This window comes from Macaca thibetana, chromosome 12 (genome assembly GCF_024542745.1).
Source record: "Macaca thibetana thibetana isolate TM-01 chromosome 12, ASM2454274v1, whole genome shotgun sequence".
Lineage (NCBI taxonomy): Eukaryota > Metazoa > Chordata > Mammalia > Primates > Cercopithecidae > Macaca > Macaca thibetana.
Genome location: NC_065589.1, coordinates 117,081,008 through 117,097,613, shown reverse-complemented (window position 1 = coordinate 117,097,613; position 16,606 = coordinate 117,081,008). Strand labels below are relative to the sequence as shown.

Here is a 16,606-nt window from a genome sequence, read left to right as displayed (position 1 = left end):
TTGTGAAAGTGTCTAGCATTAGATATTGCATTAGCAACTAGGCGATCAGCCATTTGATTCCCTTCAGTCAAAGGTCCTGGAAGAGGTGTATGAGCTGATGTAAAAAGGGTGTATTCTACTCCTAACTGCTATTTGCAATTGAGCAAATAAAGTCATCAGTTGTTCATCTGTATGAAATCTTAACTGAGCATTTTCAATTAACTGTGTGGAATGAACCATGTATGAAGAATCAGAAATTACATTAATAGGCATATCAAAAGCAGTCAATACCTCAATTACAGCTACAAGCTCCACTTTTTGAGCTGAAGTATAGGGCGTCTGGAAAACCTTACTTTTTGAGCCAGAATAAAATAAGAAGTTTTACCATTACTAGACCCATCTGTAAAACAATGAAAACACTTAACAGGCTGCAGGTTGTTTACTGTAGGAATTGTAAATGCAAAATGTTCACAGTCTTGCTCAGCTAAGAGGATAGTAAAGAAACAGTCTTTTAAATATATGACTGTTAAAGGCCAATTTTTTGGAATTATAGCAAGAGAAGGCAATCCTGGCTGTAATGCTCCCATAGGTTGTAAAACTGAATTGATGGCTCTTAAGTCAGTTAACATTCTCCATTCACCTGATTTTTTCTTAATTACGAAAACTGGAGAATTCCAAGGGGAAAATGTTGGAGCTATGTGCCCATTTTCTGATTGTTCGGTAACTAATTCCTCTAAAGCCTCCAGTTTCTCTTTACTTAGTGGCCATTGTTCTATCCAAATTGGCTTATCTGTTAACCATTTTAAAGATGTAGGTTCTGGAGGCTTAACAATGGTCGCCATCAAAAATGATATCCTAATCTTTGGCGAGAACTTTGTCTTTCCACTTGAAGCAGTTTTTTTCAAACCTTGCAATTTTTTTTCTAGTCCCATAACAGGGACATACCCCATTTCATGCATCATATGTTGATTTTGAGGGCTATATAATTGTTCTGGAATTAGAACTTGTACTCCCCACTGTTGTTTAAATCTCTCTCCCATAAATTTATAGGTACAGAAGTTATAATTGGCTGAATAGTCCCAGGTTGTCCATGGGGCCCTTCACAATGTAAAATATAGCTACTTTGATATACTTCAGAGGCTATACCAACTCCAACTATGTTAAATTGAGCGGGTTGAATTGGCCACGCAGACAGCCAGTGCTGTAGAGAAATAATTGAAATGTCCGCTCCTATATCTACCAAACCTTTAAATTTCTTTCCCTGAATAGTTATTTCACAGGTAGGATGTTTATCAGTAATTTGATTTACCCAATAAGCTGCTTTGCCTTATGTATTTGTGCTTCCAAATCCTCCTGTTAGTTTAATTTCACTTTTTCCCGTTCCCACATATGGCACAATCAGGAGCTGTGCTATGCACTCTCCTGGCTCTGCTTTCCAGGGAACAGAAGTAGATATAACAATTTGAATTTCCCCATTATAATCTGAATCAATGACTCCTGTATGTATTTGTACCCCTTTAAAATTTAAACTAGACCTTCCTAAAAGTAATCCTATCATCCCCACTGGCAAGGGTCCAGACTCCTGTTGGGACCTTTTGTGGAGGTTCCCCAGGCGGAAGGCTCGCAGCTTTCATGCAGCATAAATCTACTGCAGCACTACCGGCCGTGGTGGGGGACAGACATTGTACAGGGTTGAGGGAATGGCCTGAGCTGGAAATGCCCTGGTTTAGAATGGGGCCCAGGTTGGGCCCCTCATGGTGTTTCCCAAAATCGGGTTCCCATCTTTATCAAACTTAGAGTGCCACTGATTAGCCCAATGTTTTCCTTTTTTACATTTTGGACATATTTCAGGCTCAGCAGTTTTCTTTTTTCCCCTATCTGGCGGCCTGACTCTCTGATTTTTTTCTACATTCTTTTTTAGTATGACCATGCTTCCCACAGTTAAAACAAGCTCCAGGAAATGGAGTATTTCCTTCATCCACTCTCAGTCCTGCCATTGCCTGTGCCAACAAAGTAGCTTTATGCAGATTACCTCCTATACCATCACAGGTCTTGATATAATCAACTAAATGTTTTTTCCCTCTGATAGGTCACAGAGCAGCCTGGCAATCGGGATTAGCATTGTGGAAAGCTAATAACTGCAATGCTATATCCTGAGCAGCTGAATCTGCATCGCCTTTTTAAGAGACTCCTGTAACTGAGCTATAAAATCCACATATGGTTCTTTTGGTCCCTGTTTTACAGCACTAAAGGAAGGGTATTGTTCTCCACCTGAAGTGATTTTTCCTCAAGCTCTAATGCACACTCCTTTAAGCTGTTCTGTGGCATCATCCTGCATGACCACTTGTGCATTTAAACCAGCTCAGCCGCCAACTCCCAAAAGTTCATCTGCGGTTATATTAATGTGAGGTTGGGCCTGGGCATTGCGAGTAGCCTGAATGGAAGCTTCATCTGCCCACCAAGTTTTAAATTGTAAAAACTGAGCAGGAGTTAGATAAGCTCGAGTAAGAGCATCCCAGTCAGTAGGTATCATTCGACTGGAAACAGCAACATTCTTTAACAGTCCCACTACAAAAGGAGAACCTGGTCCATGTTAAATTCTCTGAGTAATTTAAAAGGAAAAGACTCAAATGTAGCTATAATATTTCCCTGTTGATCTGGGGGGTGTATCGTAACAGGGAACTGCCAAGCCTCTAAATCACCCTCTCGTCTAGCTTGCTGAATTGCTGCCTGAATAGAACTAAGAGCGGTTGCTCAAGGTGCTGCTTGAACAGTCACTGGGGCAACTACTTTTCACCCAGTGTCCTCCAGAAAAGAAAGATCTGGAGAGTCTTTTTCTTCAAAATAATAATGAGGGGGTGCAGAAGGGTAGGGATGAACCTCTTCTTCCTTTGCCGCTTTAGCTTTAGCTGGCAAATAAACCTGCTCTGTAACGTCTTCTGTTACTTCGTTACACTCTCCTTCCTCCTCATCATCAGTGTGAAAAAGTTCCAAGGTGGAATGAACCAGAGCCCACACCTGTCCCATTGTTAGCCTGATGCTTCCGAGCTCCCCTTCTTACTCACCACGGGGATTGCTTTAAGAGTACTCAGGTATCCTCCAGCTAGTTCCACGTTCTCCAACCATTGCTCTGGGGACCCTTCGACCTGGATTCGAGCCCCCACGAATGTTCGCCACTTAATGAGACCAGCTTGATCAGACAGACCCTAACCCAGCGGTGCTAGAGGAATTAAAGACACACACACAGAAGTATAGAGGTGTGAAGTGGGAAATCGGGGGTCTCACAGCCTTCAGAGCTGAGAGCCCCGAAGAGAGATTTACCCATGTATTTATTAACAGCAAGCCAGTCATTAGCACAGTTTCTATAGATTTTAGATTAACTAAAAGTATCCCTTACGGGAAACAAAGAGATGGGCTGAAATAAAGGGATGGGTTGGGCTAGTTATCTGTAGCAGGAGCACGTCCTTAAGGCACAGATGGTTCATGCTATTGTTTGTGGTTTAAGAATGCCTTTAAGTGATTTTCCACTCTGGGTGGGCCAGGTGTTCCTTGCCCTCATTCCAGTAAACCCACAGCCTTCCAGCGTGGGTGTCATGGCCATTATGAAGATGTCACAGTGCTGCAGAGATTTTGTTTATGGCCAGATTTGGGGCCAGTTTATGGCCAGATTCTGGGGGCCCTGTTCCCAACAGTGATATCCCCTTTGTCATTTTTTATTGTGTCTATTTGATTCTTCTCTCTTTTCTTCTTTGTTAGTCTGAAGTGGTCTATCTATTTTCTTAATTTTTTTAAAAAATCAGTTACCGGATTCATTGATTTTTTGGAGGGTTTTTCGTGTCTCTATCTCCTTCAAATTTTCTCTGATCTTAGTTATTTCTTGTCTTATGCTAGTTTTTGGATTAATTTGTTCTTGCCTCTCTAGCCCTTTTAATTGTGATGTTAGGGTATCAATTTGAGATATTTCAAGCTTTCTGATGTGGGCATTTAGTGTTATAAATTTCCTTCTTAACACTGCTTTAGCTGTGTCCCAGAGAAGCTGGTATGTTGTCTCTTTGTTCTCATTGGTTTCAAATAACTTCTTGATATCTGCCTTAATTCCATGATTCACCCAGGAGTCATTCAGGAGCAGGTTGTTCAATCTCCACATAATTGTGTGGTTTTGAGTGGGTTTCTTAATCCTGAGTTCTAATTTGGTTACACTGTGGTCTGAGAGACTGTTTGTTATGGTTTCAGTTCTTTTACATTTGTTGAGGAGGGTTTTACTTCCAGTTATGTGGTCGATTTTGGAATAAGTGCCATGTGGCACTGAGAAGAATGTATATTCTGTTGATTTGGGGTAGAGAGTTCTGCAGATGTCTACTAGGTCCACTTGATCCAAAGCTGAGTTCAAGTCCTGATTAGCCTTGCTAATTTTCTGTCTCACAGATCTGTCTAGTACTGACAGAGAGATGTTGACGTCTCCCACTATTATTGTGTGGGAGTCTAAGTCTCTTCACAGGTCTCTAAGAACTTGCTTTATGAATCTGGGTGGTCCTGTATTGGGTGCATATATATTAAGAATAGTTAGCTCTTCTTGTTGAAGAAGAAGGGCACATCAGCCTGAAGCAGGGGTGAGGACTTCTGGAAGGTGGGGGGTGGGGAGGCTTGGGTGCATAACAGATCCATTGGCGCCCCAGGCGTGGCCAGCTTGGAGCTCCAGGCAGTGGTGACCTTGGGAGTAGCCTGTCCCTAGATTCAGCCTCAAATGAGATCAACTTCCACCAACAGGGACAGTAAGCACAAAAAAAGCACCCCACATTTGGTGGGCCTCTAGCTTTTGAGATATTGATAGCTGGACCTGAGATAGGGCACACACTCTGTGTGTCTATATGTAATTGTGTGTGTGTGTGTGTGTGTAGGTGTAAAGCTTGCACTATTGGTTATGGGGGTGTGTGGGAAGGATAAGCGTTCTTTGACTACCTTTTATATACACCTCAAAGTGCACTGTTTCCTTGAAAAGTCTTTTCACAGTGGTTTTATCAAACTTCCTGTAAACAGAGTATCAGAAATGAAATACTTTTCTAAGAACACACCACTTTTGGAGAATGTGTCACCAGACCCTGGGTCCATGCCTTGGCCAAGTCCCAAGATCTGATCAGGCTCTTTGGTGGTAAGAAGCAGAGTCACTTAAGCTTTTTCAAGACAGAGGTGGTTTTCAGGTTGGGCCCTGTTCCAGGGGCTGGCTGGGAATGGGGGTGGCAACTCAGAAATCGGTGTGCTTGGGTTCTGTCCCAGCTTGCTTCTTGCTATCTCTTGGTGTATCTACTTTTTTCCTCATGTTTTCCAAACACCAAAAACCCAGTTCTTCACTGCCTGCAACTTCAGTAGCTCATGGCCCATTGCGGCTGTCCCGCCCAATTTCTCCATTTCATAACTCTCCAGCTTCTGTTCCTGCTGCTAACTTGCTCGGTCTCTCTCTACTTCCTGGTCCTGAAAGAAGGGATGAGATAAGCTCAGCCTGTCTTGTAATGCCAGCCTATCAGCCTCTGGCCTGCCTGGCTTGCTCTGAGGGGGCTCATGATGAGGAGGAAGGGGAGGGGTGCTGTGGCTCTCCCTCACGGTAAGGGGCTGCCCATTTTCTTGGTGCTCCCAGGCCTCCTGCAGGATGTCCTCCAGGAGAGGAAGGTCTCCTTGCCTTCATGCTGAAACCCCTCTCTGCGATGCCATCTAGTGAGAGAGGGCTGAAGGCCAGTGGTCTTAATCCAAAAGGGAAGGCTGCATGGTTTTGGCAGAGACCTGAGAGGGACGTCTCCATATCTTTGGAAGAGACATCAGTGACCCCTGGGTCAAGTCCATTCCCCTACCTTCAGGGAGTCCATAGTCTAACCATTTCCATTCTTTAAACATTTACTGAAACCCATCCTCAAACCTCTGCTGGAAGAGAGAGACTTATGTGTGTGTGTGTGTGTGTGTGTGTGTGTGTGGTGTTTTTAGAAAGAGTCTTGCTCTGTCACCCAGGCTAGAGTGCAGTGGTGCAGCGATAACGGCTCACTGCAGCCTCGACCTCCTGGGTTCAAGTGATCCTTCTACTTCAGCCTCTTGGGTAGCTAGGACTACAAGCATGTGCCGCCATACTTAGCTAATTAAATTTTTTTTTTTTTTTTTGTAGAGATGAAGTCTCACTATGTTGCCTAGGCTGGTCTTAAACTCCTGGGATCAAGCGATCCTCCTGCCTTAGCCTTCCAAAGTGCTAGGATTTCAGGCTGTGAGCCACCGCGCCTGGCCTAGTGTTCTTTAGTGCAGTGCTCCATCCCCTTCACCATCTGGAAAGTTCTCTTTCATGCCTAGATCCCAACATAGCTATTGGAGCACAGGAGATGAATGGGTGGAGGGTAGGAAGGATGACTGAAGAAGATGAAATGGTGAGTGAGGACTCACTTTCACTCCCTTAACAAATAAATATTGTGATCCTAATAACAGCTAATATTTATTGTTTATTTATTGTGCATTGTGTTACCAGGATGATCTCATTTAACCTCACAACAATTCTATGAAGTCAATACTGTTACTTCCCCTTATTTAATAAAAGGCAAGGAAACTGCATGGACTTGATAAATTTACAGAGATTCCACCAATACTTACCAGGGTGGGGCTAGATGACATTCCATGTCCTTCCATCTTGATGTTCTGGATTCTAAATTTATCTATTAGAACCAACTCTTATATTTTTTACAGCAAATATACTCTATGAACATGCATGTCCATGAAAATGTAAATGAATATTAGATACATAGTTTTCATATTTCTTTTATATTCCTTAATTCAACAAACATTATTGTTATTTTTTTGAGACAGGGTCTTGCTCTGTTGCTCAGGCTGGAGTGCAGTGGCACAGTCTTGGCTCACTGCAGCTTCAGCCTCCTGGGTTCAAGTGATCCTTCCACCTTACCCTTCCCAGTAGCTGGGACCACAGATGTGTACCACCACACCTGGCTAATCTTTTTTATATTTTTTGTAGAGATGGGGTTTTGTCATGTTCCCCAGGCTGGTCTTGAACTCCTGAGCTCAAGCAATCCACCCACCTCGGTCTCCCAAGGTGCTGGGATTATGGACATGAGCCACTGTTCCCGGACAATTTTTTTAAAAAAATCGAGACAGGGTCTTGCTCTGTTGCCCAGGTTGGAGTGTGGTGGCATGATGTCGACTTACTGCAGCCTTGACGTCTCAGGTTCAAGTGGTCCTTCCACCTCAGCCTCCTGAGTAGCTGGGCATGGGCCACCATGCCTGGCTAATTTTTGTGTTTTTTGTAGAGACAGGGTTTCACCATGTTGCTCAGGGTGGTCTGGAACTCCTGGGCTCAAGGGCTCTACCTGCCTCAGCCTCCCAAAGTGCTGGGACTACAGGTGTAAGCCACCACACCTGGCCTCAAAAAATGTTTATTGAGAGACTGTATTGTGTCAAACATCTTGCTGCATTCTGGGGATACAGAAATGAGTAAGACATGGCTGCTGCTGAGTGGGGCAAACTTACCAGCTGATTTCTTTAGAGCAAAGGACATTCGCTAATTTGTATATTTTTCCATATTAAATATTTTAAAGAATAATTAAGTAAAATACAAATATCATCACATAATATCTTTACTCTTAGAGACCCCAAAGCTGAAAGTTTAAATAAAAAGTTAAAAAATCTAAATCTGTAATATTTTCATTGATTACCATGTGGTAGAGAGAAGAGTAGACTGGGTACCAGGATCATGGCTCACTGCAGCCTCGACTACCTGGGCTCAGGTGAGCCTCCCACCTCAGTCCCCCAGGTAGCTGGGACTACAGGTACACGCCACCACGCCTGGCTAGACAACCAAACCTTTGCAGGAAACCAAGGTCCTGCCCAAACCTGGCTCTTCTGCTAATTGGGTAAGTCCATGAAGCTTTCTGGGCCTGAGTTTCTGCATAAAGTCACACTAATAACAGCTACTCTATGTCTCAGAATGTTTTAAGGATCACTGGGAAAATACTTCACAAACTGGAAGTTCTAGAAAGGAAAGCAATGATAATCGCTTCTAAAATGAAGGGACTTGGCCAGGCGCAGTGGCTCACGCCTGTAATCCCAGCACTTTGAGAGGCTGAGGCAGGAGGATCACCTGAGATTAGGAGTTTGAGACAAGCCTGGCCAATATGGTGAAACCCCATCTCTACTAAAAATACAAAAATTAGCCGGGCCTGGTGGTGGGTCCCTATAATCCCAGCTACTTGAGAGGCTGAGGCAGGAGAATAGCTTGAACCCAGGAGGCGGAGGTTGCAGTGAGCAGAGATTGTACCACTGCACTTCAGCCTAGGTGACAGAGCAAGACTCTGCCTCAAAAAAAAAAAAAAAAAAAAAAAAGTGACTGCAGTGAAGTATCCTGATTCTTTGGTCATAGATATTTTTGGCCTTAGAAGGAGAATGGCATGATAACCTGAGTCAGTGCAAGACATGGGGAGCTGGCAGGTCTTCGGAGACAGCTATTGAACCCAGGGATACTCATTCCCTTGGCCAGCCCCTGATTATGGCCATGGTCCCTAAGGAACCCGGATGACTGATCCCACAGGGAGTCCCCAAACATCGCGTGGTCAATGATTTCACCGAAGGAACTTTTTCTGAGGTGGAAGAAAATACATATAAGGCTTTTTTGCCTTTTTCACCTAAAAGTGGTCTGAAACAAGGAAGGAAAGCACAGGTGATACTCTGTTAAACATTATTTGGAAGTCGATTTGGTGGGACACAGGTTACAACTTGGGAGGCAGGAGAGGCCTTTCTTGTGGCATCCACCAGGTGGCACCAGATCCCCAACACAGTCAATACAATCTTTCCACGGGGCCACAACCTTTTCAACGTGTGTAGAGCAGAGAACTAAGAGAAACCGACTGTTGCATTTATAGGTGGGGAAACTGAAATGGACATACGAGAAACCTGGCAGACACCACTTTAGCCAAGCAACCAAGGTAAACCTCACCAGTAAGAAGACATGGGAACAGGCTCAAAGTCTGGAGCCAGAAAGTTCACACCAAGCCTGGAGCCAGAAAGTTCACACCAACAATGCAATGTGGGGCAAGAAAGGGAGACTGGGTAGGTGGAATTAGCCAGGGATTCATTAGCTGTTGGTTGGGTGTTGATGAACGAAGCAATGTATACAGCGTGGTGTTAAACATGGATGCTGAGGGAAGCAATTCCTTGAACAAACTGCCTGGGCCCTTCCTCTCCACAGATGCAGGGACTAAGTAGGCCTTGCCTCAGAGGTCAGTACAGGGGCCAAGGGGCAGGGGTGTGGGGAAACCTTAGGTGAGAAGGACACTAAGCAAGAAGGTGGTGGGGTCATAGGGAATAGCATGTGCGGAGGCCCGGGGGTGCGGATGAGTGGGTTATGCTTCAGAAGCTGCTGGTAGGTCAGGTCAGTGACTGGTTCCTGTGGAGGAGGAATGCAGAGGAGCACATGGGAGCCCTCAGGAGCCTTAAAAATTACCCACAAGAAGGATAAACCAGAAACTAAAGAGATGGTTGCCCACAGGAGGAGGGGTGGGTACCCATGGGGCAGCAAGATGGCGGAATGGAGACGGATTGGGAATGGGAAGGAATGATACTTCTCTGAGTATCTTTGTATTTAGAGCCATTGTAATGTTCCACATACCCTGAAATACATAATTAAACCCAACGAGGGTGCAGGGGAACCCAAGATGGAGTACAAACAGTAACACATGAACCTAACCCATATGAAAACACAACCACACTGATGGGAGTAGGAGACAAAGAAAGAAACGGAAACAGCCCAGGCAACTTGGGAACCAGTATTTTAACTGGACTCTATAAAGCTAAAGTAAAAATGACACTAATACTGTAATGCAGTTAGTAAATGTGTTTCTCGCAAGGAGATGTGTTAGTAAATGGGATGTTACTTTCTGGATACACCAATATTGAACACATAAGGTAATACATTGTAGATGATGGGAGCTAAGCTGCTCACTGAAGGGGAAAGAAGTTATAAGTAAGGAAAGGAGGAAGGCCAAAACAAACCCCAGGTGTTGGACTGGAATCAGAAGCATTGGTATCAATTTTTTTTTTTTGAGACAGGGTCTCATTCTGTCACCTGGACCAGAGCGCAGTGGCGTGATCATGGCTCACTGCAGCCTCGACTTCCTGGGCTCAGGTGATCTTTCCACCTCAGCCTCCCATGTAGCTGGGACTACATGTGTTTGCCACCATGCCTGGCTATATTTTTTGTATTTTTGTGTTTTTAGTAGAGATGAGGTTTCGCCATGTTGCCCAGGCTGGTCTCAAACTCCCAGGCTCAAGCGATCTGCTCACCTTGGCCTCCCAAAGTGCTGGCATTACAGGTGTGAGCCACCACTCCTGGCCATAATTCATGTTTTTTGATATATATACAAGACATAAAGATAGAGAGACGAAAATGTGTGTGTGTGTGTGCGTGTTGAGGGGGACTCAGTATAAATACTTGTATTTTCTAGCTGTGGCCACTGAGAGGGCTCAGAAGCAATTGGATTACAGTAGCAACAAGTACCAGTTTCTGTAGCAGGTCTTGATTTCTAAATGCCATTCTCCAATGAAAGGAACTAGGGCTACTTGGAGAAATGGTTGATTCCAGGACTGACGTGGGAAAGATACAGATGAGTCTGGAATATCCTGTGATGCTGGAAAGTAAAGATGTGCTTAGCAAAGGTCGAGGACGCACTGAAAGGTCAGCGGCATAACCTGAGGGGCTCCCAATGGCCAGAGCTGGAACAATTTGAGTAACAAAATAAACAACGGTAGTGCTGGATTATAACCTGTATAATAAAATAAATGTCCATGATTCCATGCTGATATAAAAATCTACTGAATAAAGAAGTAACTAAATGAGGGTGAGGGACAGCTCATGGACATTATCATTAAGCAGACATCATGGTAATGGCTGTGGCAGACCAAACCCACTCACTGATGGATGCTAAAGTGGGAATTCATATACACATAGGTAGATACAGAGTGGGAAAAAAGCTGAGGAGAAACAGGATGTTTGCATAATCTCAAAGTCTCTCCCCATGATTATATTAATGTTCCAGTGGAGAAACCTGGCAGACACCACTTTAGCCAAGCAACCAAGGTAAACATCACCAGTAAGAAGACATATCGACGTCACAAGCCCCTTGGTAAGATGCACCAAGAAGAACATATGGCTTCTGCGGAATTCTTGCAAAAATGCATAATCTCACCCTAGTCTTGGGAAAGCATTAGACACACATACACTCTAAGGGCCAGTCTACAAAACAACTGTCAAAGGTGTCAAGGTCACAAATGATGAGAAAAGACTGAGGAACTGTCACAGATGAGGAGAAGAAGGGGACACGTTGACCAACTGCAGTGTGGACTCCCGGAACACTGAAGGGACATTACTCAATAAAGGTGTATCAATTGTAATTTCCTATTTCTGGTCATTTGTCGTGCAGGAGATGTTAATGTTAGAGGAATCTGAGTAAAATATAGATGGCAACTTTCTGTATCATTTTTGCAGGTTTTCCTTTAGTTTAAAATTATTCCTAAATAAAAAGTTTTTTAAAAATGACTGCTGCTTAGGTCCTGCCCTGTGAGCGAAGGGAAACTCACGTGTTTGAGCTCTTGTTTTATGCCAGGTATGCTCTGCACATTTCCTAATTGAATCATCACAACCCCATGTGAGGTGAGCACTTGTCTTTGCGCGAGGGGAAAATGAAGTTCGGAAATGTTAAGAAGGCTACATAGTGAGTAAGAGCAGGACTGGGATTCAGAGGCAACCAGTTGGGCTCCAAAGTCAGGCACTCACCAGTTTCCTACACGGACAGAAGAGGTTGCAGATGAAAAGTGGAGGGGAACATGGAGAAGCAAGGGCCCGCAGGGCCACGGAAGGAATCTGGACTTTACCTTAGAGGCCATGGCCCAACCCTGGCTGCACATCAGATCCATGTGGGGGGCCTTGAACACCATTATTGCCTGGGCCCCACCCCAGCAGGCCTGATCCAGGTGGTCTGGGGCACAGCTTGGGCGGGGTATACCTACGAAGCTGTGCAGAGTGGCTCCAATGTGCCGCTGGGTTGAGGCTTCTCATGGCCAAGCCCTAGTGCATGGCCCTTCCCTGTAGACGCCTGGTGCAGGGGAGTGGAAGGGCCTCTTCTCTTCACCCTGTCCCAGGGTTCCAGCCTGGAGCACCCACTTTTATTTTCTTCCATGGGTGTGACAAGATGTCCCACCTTGAGGTGAGCCTGTCCAGTTTATCCTCAGAAAAAGCCTTGGTGCCAGACAGCAGGAGCTGTGATGAGCATTCCAGAGCCAGACCCCTGCCGCGGCCCCTAGACGGCCTCCTTTATTGCACCCCTACTCCCCGCAGTCAATTCTGCACACAAACTTGAAAAATCTGCTTAAAACAGAAAACAGCTCATGTTACTCCCCTGCTCAGTCCCTGTAAAAGCTCCCCCTCTCACTGAGCATGAAATCCCAAATCCAAAGTCTGTTCTCTGGCTGCAAGAGGCCACGCGGCCTGGCCCCTGGCTACCTCTGTGTCCGTTCCCGGCCATGCTTCCCTCAGCTCCCCAGGCCTTCTTCCCACTCCCTCAGCACGCCAGGCACAGCTCCTTGGAGGGCCTTTGCAGGTGCTGTCCCTGGGCTTGAAAGCTCCATTCCCAAATGACCGCATGGCTTTCTCCTTCACTTCAGTCACACATCCACTCAATGACAGCTCCTCTGAGGGGCCTCTGGTGGCCACTCCCTATTCCTTGCCATACTCCAGCATTCTCCAGCAGCAGTGCTCACAACCCGACATTACACTACATGCGCGTAAGTCTGTTTCCTGTTGATGGTGTGTCTGCTGTGCCATGAGGCCGACTTGGGGTAGTGGCCCCTCTGAGACTTGGATCTGTGCCTGGCTCCTGGATGGTACTCAGCAACTCTTATGAATTTCTCTTATGAATTTTGTGTGCATGTGTGTGCATATGTGTGTGTGTGCATGTGTGGGTGTATGCACATGTGCCACCTCCTAGGCCTGCATCAGCATGGAGTGGTGGCTCCTCCCCTCTGCACCACCGTCCAGCCAGCCATGGTGGCATGAGCCTCAATCCCCACAGCGAGCAGATGCCCATCAGGTGCCGGCCTGCAGGGACACTACTGTGCCGGGGCAGCAACTGCAGCCAAAGGCCCAGGGCTCCTTCGTGGTCAACGGAACCAGCCTCTTGGGACAAGTGAGACAAGTAAGTGCCTGGACTTATCCCAGAAGGAAAAGCAACTTCTGGAAGGTAAGCATGCTATTTTTGTCAAAAGTGGGATAAGAAACAGAAATTGTGAACTTTGAGTAGTAAAGTTAATGCAACCTCATTTTATCCCCAAAGCTGATGACATGGGCAAATTGGTAGTTCAGAAAAGAAGGACAAGGGGAAGAAGAAGGAGGAGCAGGAAGAGGAGGGAAGGAGGAGGAAGGTGGGAAGCAGAGAAAGAAAGCACAGAGGCCATTGTGGATGACTCTGGAATGAGCACTCTGCTGTCCTCAGGCTGTAGCAGGCAGTGTCCCTGTCACCAGCCCAGGTCCATTTGCCCATCACGGTCAACTAGCTCTGTGTCCCGGGAGTCCAGAGTCCCTCTGATTCTTCCCAGGCCTTGAAGTCACACAAGCGTTAGGGTCTTCGCCCGCTCAGGGAGTCACATAACTTCTATCCCTGGGGTGTCTGCTGTGGAGCAGGACCCACAGTGTTTCTTTCAGGGGAGGGCAAGAAGACTGGAGGAGCGGCCCCCACTCTAGTCCGCAGAGGGTCTGCTACACGGTAGACTCCAGGGAAAACAAACCATGCTCCCAGTGGTCAGCAAGCCTGCCCCATGCCTCACCCACAAATCTTGTGTTAACTGCGACCTTATTCCAGCATTCCAGCATTCCAGCGTCCCATCATTCATTCACATGTTGTCTCTCAAACACCACTGAGTGTCAAGCAGGGTTACCAGATTCAGCCAATGAAGATATAGGATGCCCAGTCCAATGTGAATTTCAGAGAAGCAATGACTAAGTTTTTAGTGGCATATGTTCCAAGTAGTACATATACTATTGGGACATACAGGAACACGTTATTTGCTGCGTATCTGAAATTCCTCTTTAACTGGGCATCCTGTGTTTTATTTGGCGACCCAGTGGCCACCAGGCTCTGCTCCTGCTGTTGGTGTCCCCCTTCCCCCACCCCAGGACATTTCCCAGAGACTCGGTGCATAACTGAGTCATGAAAACTTCTCTTCTGCACCTAGACTAGGAGCTGTTCAAGACAAACACTGTAAAAACGGGTTTCACAGACCCAGGCTCACTTCTTTACCTATTGTGTTGCATGACAAGGAAACCGTCTTTAACATTTACTTGTTTAAAGTATGTGAAGACCTATCTCAAACAGGCTTTCTTGTCCCTAAAGAGTTTAGATTTTATGATGAAATAACGAATTCTAGAAAAATGTCAGAATCAATAAGTCAATGAAGACTACACACATACAGTCTGATACCAGCCATTTAAATGTATTCATAGAAAAATCAGTGGAGGGAATACATGCAAATGTATTTGGATAATTATGGGTTATTATAACACAACCCAAATGTCATCAGCCTTCCCGGCCTGTGCATGTGAAGACAGTCATGTTCACAAACACAATACTGAGGCCTGGTTTTTACTGACACGTGTTCACTGGAACTCCTGGCTCCTCCTGCTCCAGGTGCTTCTGTGAGTTCCCAGGAGGATGCTTTCCTCCTGGGAAACTGGTCTGCAAGCTCTAGTCACCTCACAGTGTCCTCTCCAGGTCCAGGCCCCCTGCCAGTGTCTGCCACCTGTACAGCTACATGGGGAGCCAACATTCATACCAGTATTGCTCTTTCAAAGCCAAATCTAGTGATGCCCAGGGGATGGAGGGGGCTATTTCACAGAGATGGGAGAGTATCCCCTCCTCAAAGCCACTCTCCCACCACCGCACACCTCCAAAAGACCCTCAGAAACAGCTGCCAGTGCCCGGCTCTTAGCCTCTCATCACCCGTTGCTCAGAAGCATTCCAGCACTAAACCCCAAACCAAGAAGCTAACAATGGTGTCATCATCCTAACGCCATTTTATTTTTAAATATAAGATTTATAATTATCACTTAAAAGATACATACATCCTCTACATTTCATTGTTTTCTCCAGAAACTTTAATTGCAGAGATGGCTGGCATGTAAATGGATGCAAGGGGCCACAGTGGCCTGCAGAAAGCAAATGGAAGGGACTGACCTACTGGCGACTTTCATTCTAGAATCAGGTATGTGTTGAGAGCTTTGCCCCGCAGGTTCCTCATCTCTTCGAGTAGCTTCTCTCCCGCCTTCTCTGCTGGCTGTGCTTGATCTTTCACTTCTCTGAGAATCAAAAAACCCAACAAGGAAACATGAGGACACTTAATAATACCGTGCAAGTCACCCCACCCCCAGCACTGCTGGTGAAGGTTGGAGGAGCATTTCATTTAATATACAAAGAAGGTTTTCACCACAGTTAGTGATAGTTTAGTTACCAGTGAAAACACTCAGCTTATGAATGGTTCACACCTGGCTTCTGGTCTCAGCTGCATCAGTTTCTGAGCATGGGCAAGTTACCTAAGCATCCAGAGCCCCTGTTTCCTGCTGTACGAATGGTGTAATTCCCATCTCCCAGCACGGTAGCGAAGGTAAAATGAGATCTTAGTCACAGAGATCCTGGTGTGAGGTCTTCTGAGTGCTCAGTCAACGCTGGCTGCTTTTCCATCTTTATGAATGAGGTAGACACACACTATTTCTGATTCTGGCAATGGCTCCAGAAGAGTGAGCACCTCAGGGAGGGTTGTGCACCTGGACCAAGTAGTGACTGACGTGGAGCCAAGGCTGATGCTGGTGTGGCGAGGGTTGCAGGATAGAACTTTGACTGGACGTAGTGTAAAATGAGGCCATCAATTGAGGGATGCAGTGGGAGTAGACAAAGTGCTGAGAGATGGGGAGGCCCTGGGCTTCTTACAAGCCAACCTGCCTCTTGGTGGGCTGGGGCCAAGGGTTAAGATGGAGACTCCGCTCAGAGACTGTCATGGTGCTCACCAGCATCCAGATATGCGGGAGGAAATGATGAGGGTTTCGGTTAAAAGGACCTATGTCTTGTTCAAAGACTGTGAACTCAGCTATATAATCTGCTTGGGCAATATAAATCCAATATAAAATAAAGTGCTTCCGAGACATTTCTAAAGAGGGTGACATGTTTGGCAAATGGCTGACAGTTCTGGAAAACCAGAAATACCTGAAAAATGGAGAATTAAGATATTCCCTAATGCACATAATTAAAGAAATTCATTGGTATCATTTTATGGAATCATGTCTAAAAATATAAAGATCCTGTCTCCCCTGAGAGATAATAACGATTGAGTAATACTGTGTTGATCTAAGGAGTGCTGAAAGATGTGTCAGCAACTAAAGTCACAGTCTCCCAGTTCTTTGAACATTTTATGCGGAATATGATGCTCCCGTGGGTCTTGAAAGGGCCAAGACCGCTGTCCAGGCAGCAAAGCATCTTTCTGGTTAATTTCAGCCATTGAGGGAGAGCAGATGATTCATTGCATCCATGAAAATAAATGTTTGCCAGAAACC

General features: G+C 45.6%; 2 protein-coding genes across 3 annotated transcripts in view; one reads left to right on the top strand and one right to left on the bottom strand.

The window, feature by feature from the left end:
• C12H2orf76 (chromosome 12 C2orf76 homolog) overlaps positions 1 to 16,606 on the top strand; it is a 447,011-nt gene that overhangs the window by 55,427 nt on the left and 374,978 nt on the right. The window lies entirely within an intron of this gene.
• CFAP221 (cilia and flagella associated protein 221) overlaps positions 15,062 to 16,606 on the bottom strand; it is a 113,606-nt gene continuing 112,061 nt past the window's right edge. For both annotated transcript variants that reach the window (XM_050752702.1, XM_050752703.1), the window contains one exon: positions 15,062 to 15,358. In XM_050752702.1, coding sequence (XP_050608659.1) covers positions 15,250 to 15,358 — 109 coding nt within the window. In that variant the 3' untranslated portion in view covers positions 15,062 to 15,249. The remainder of the gene's footprint in view (positions 15,359 to 16,606) is intronic.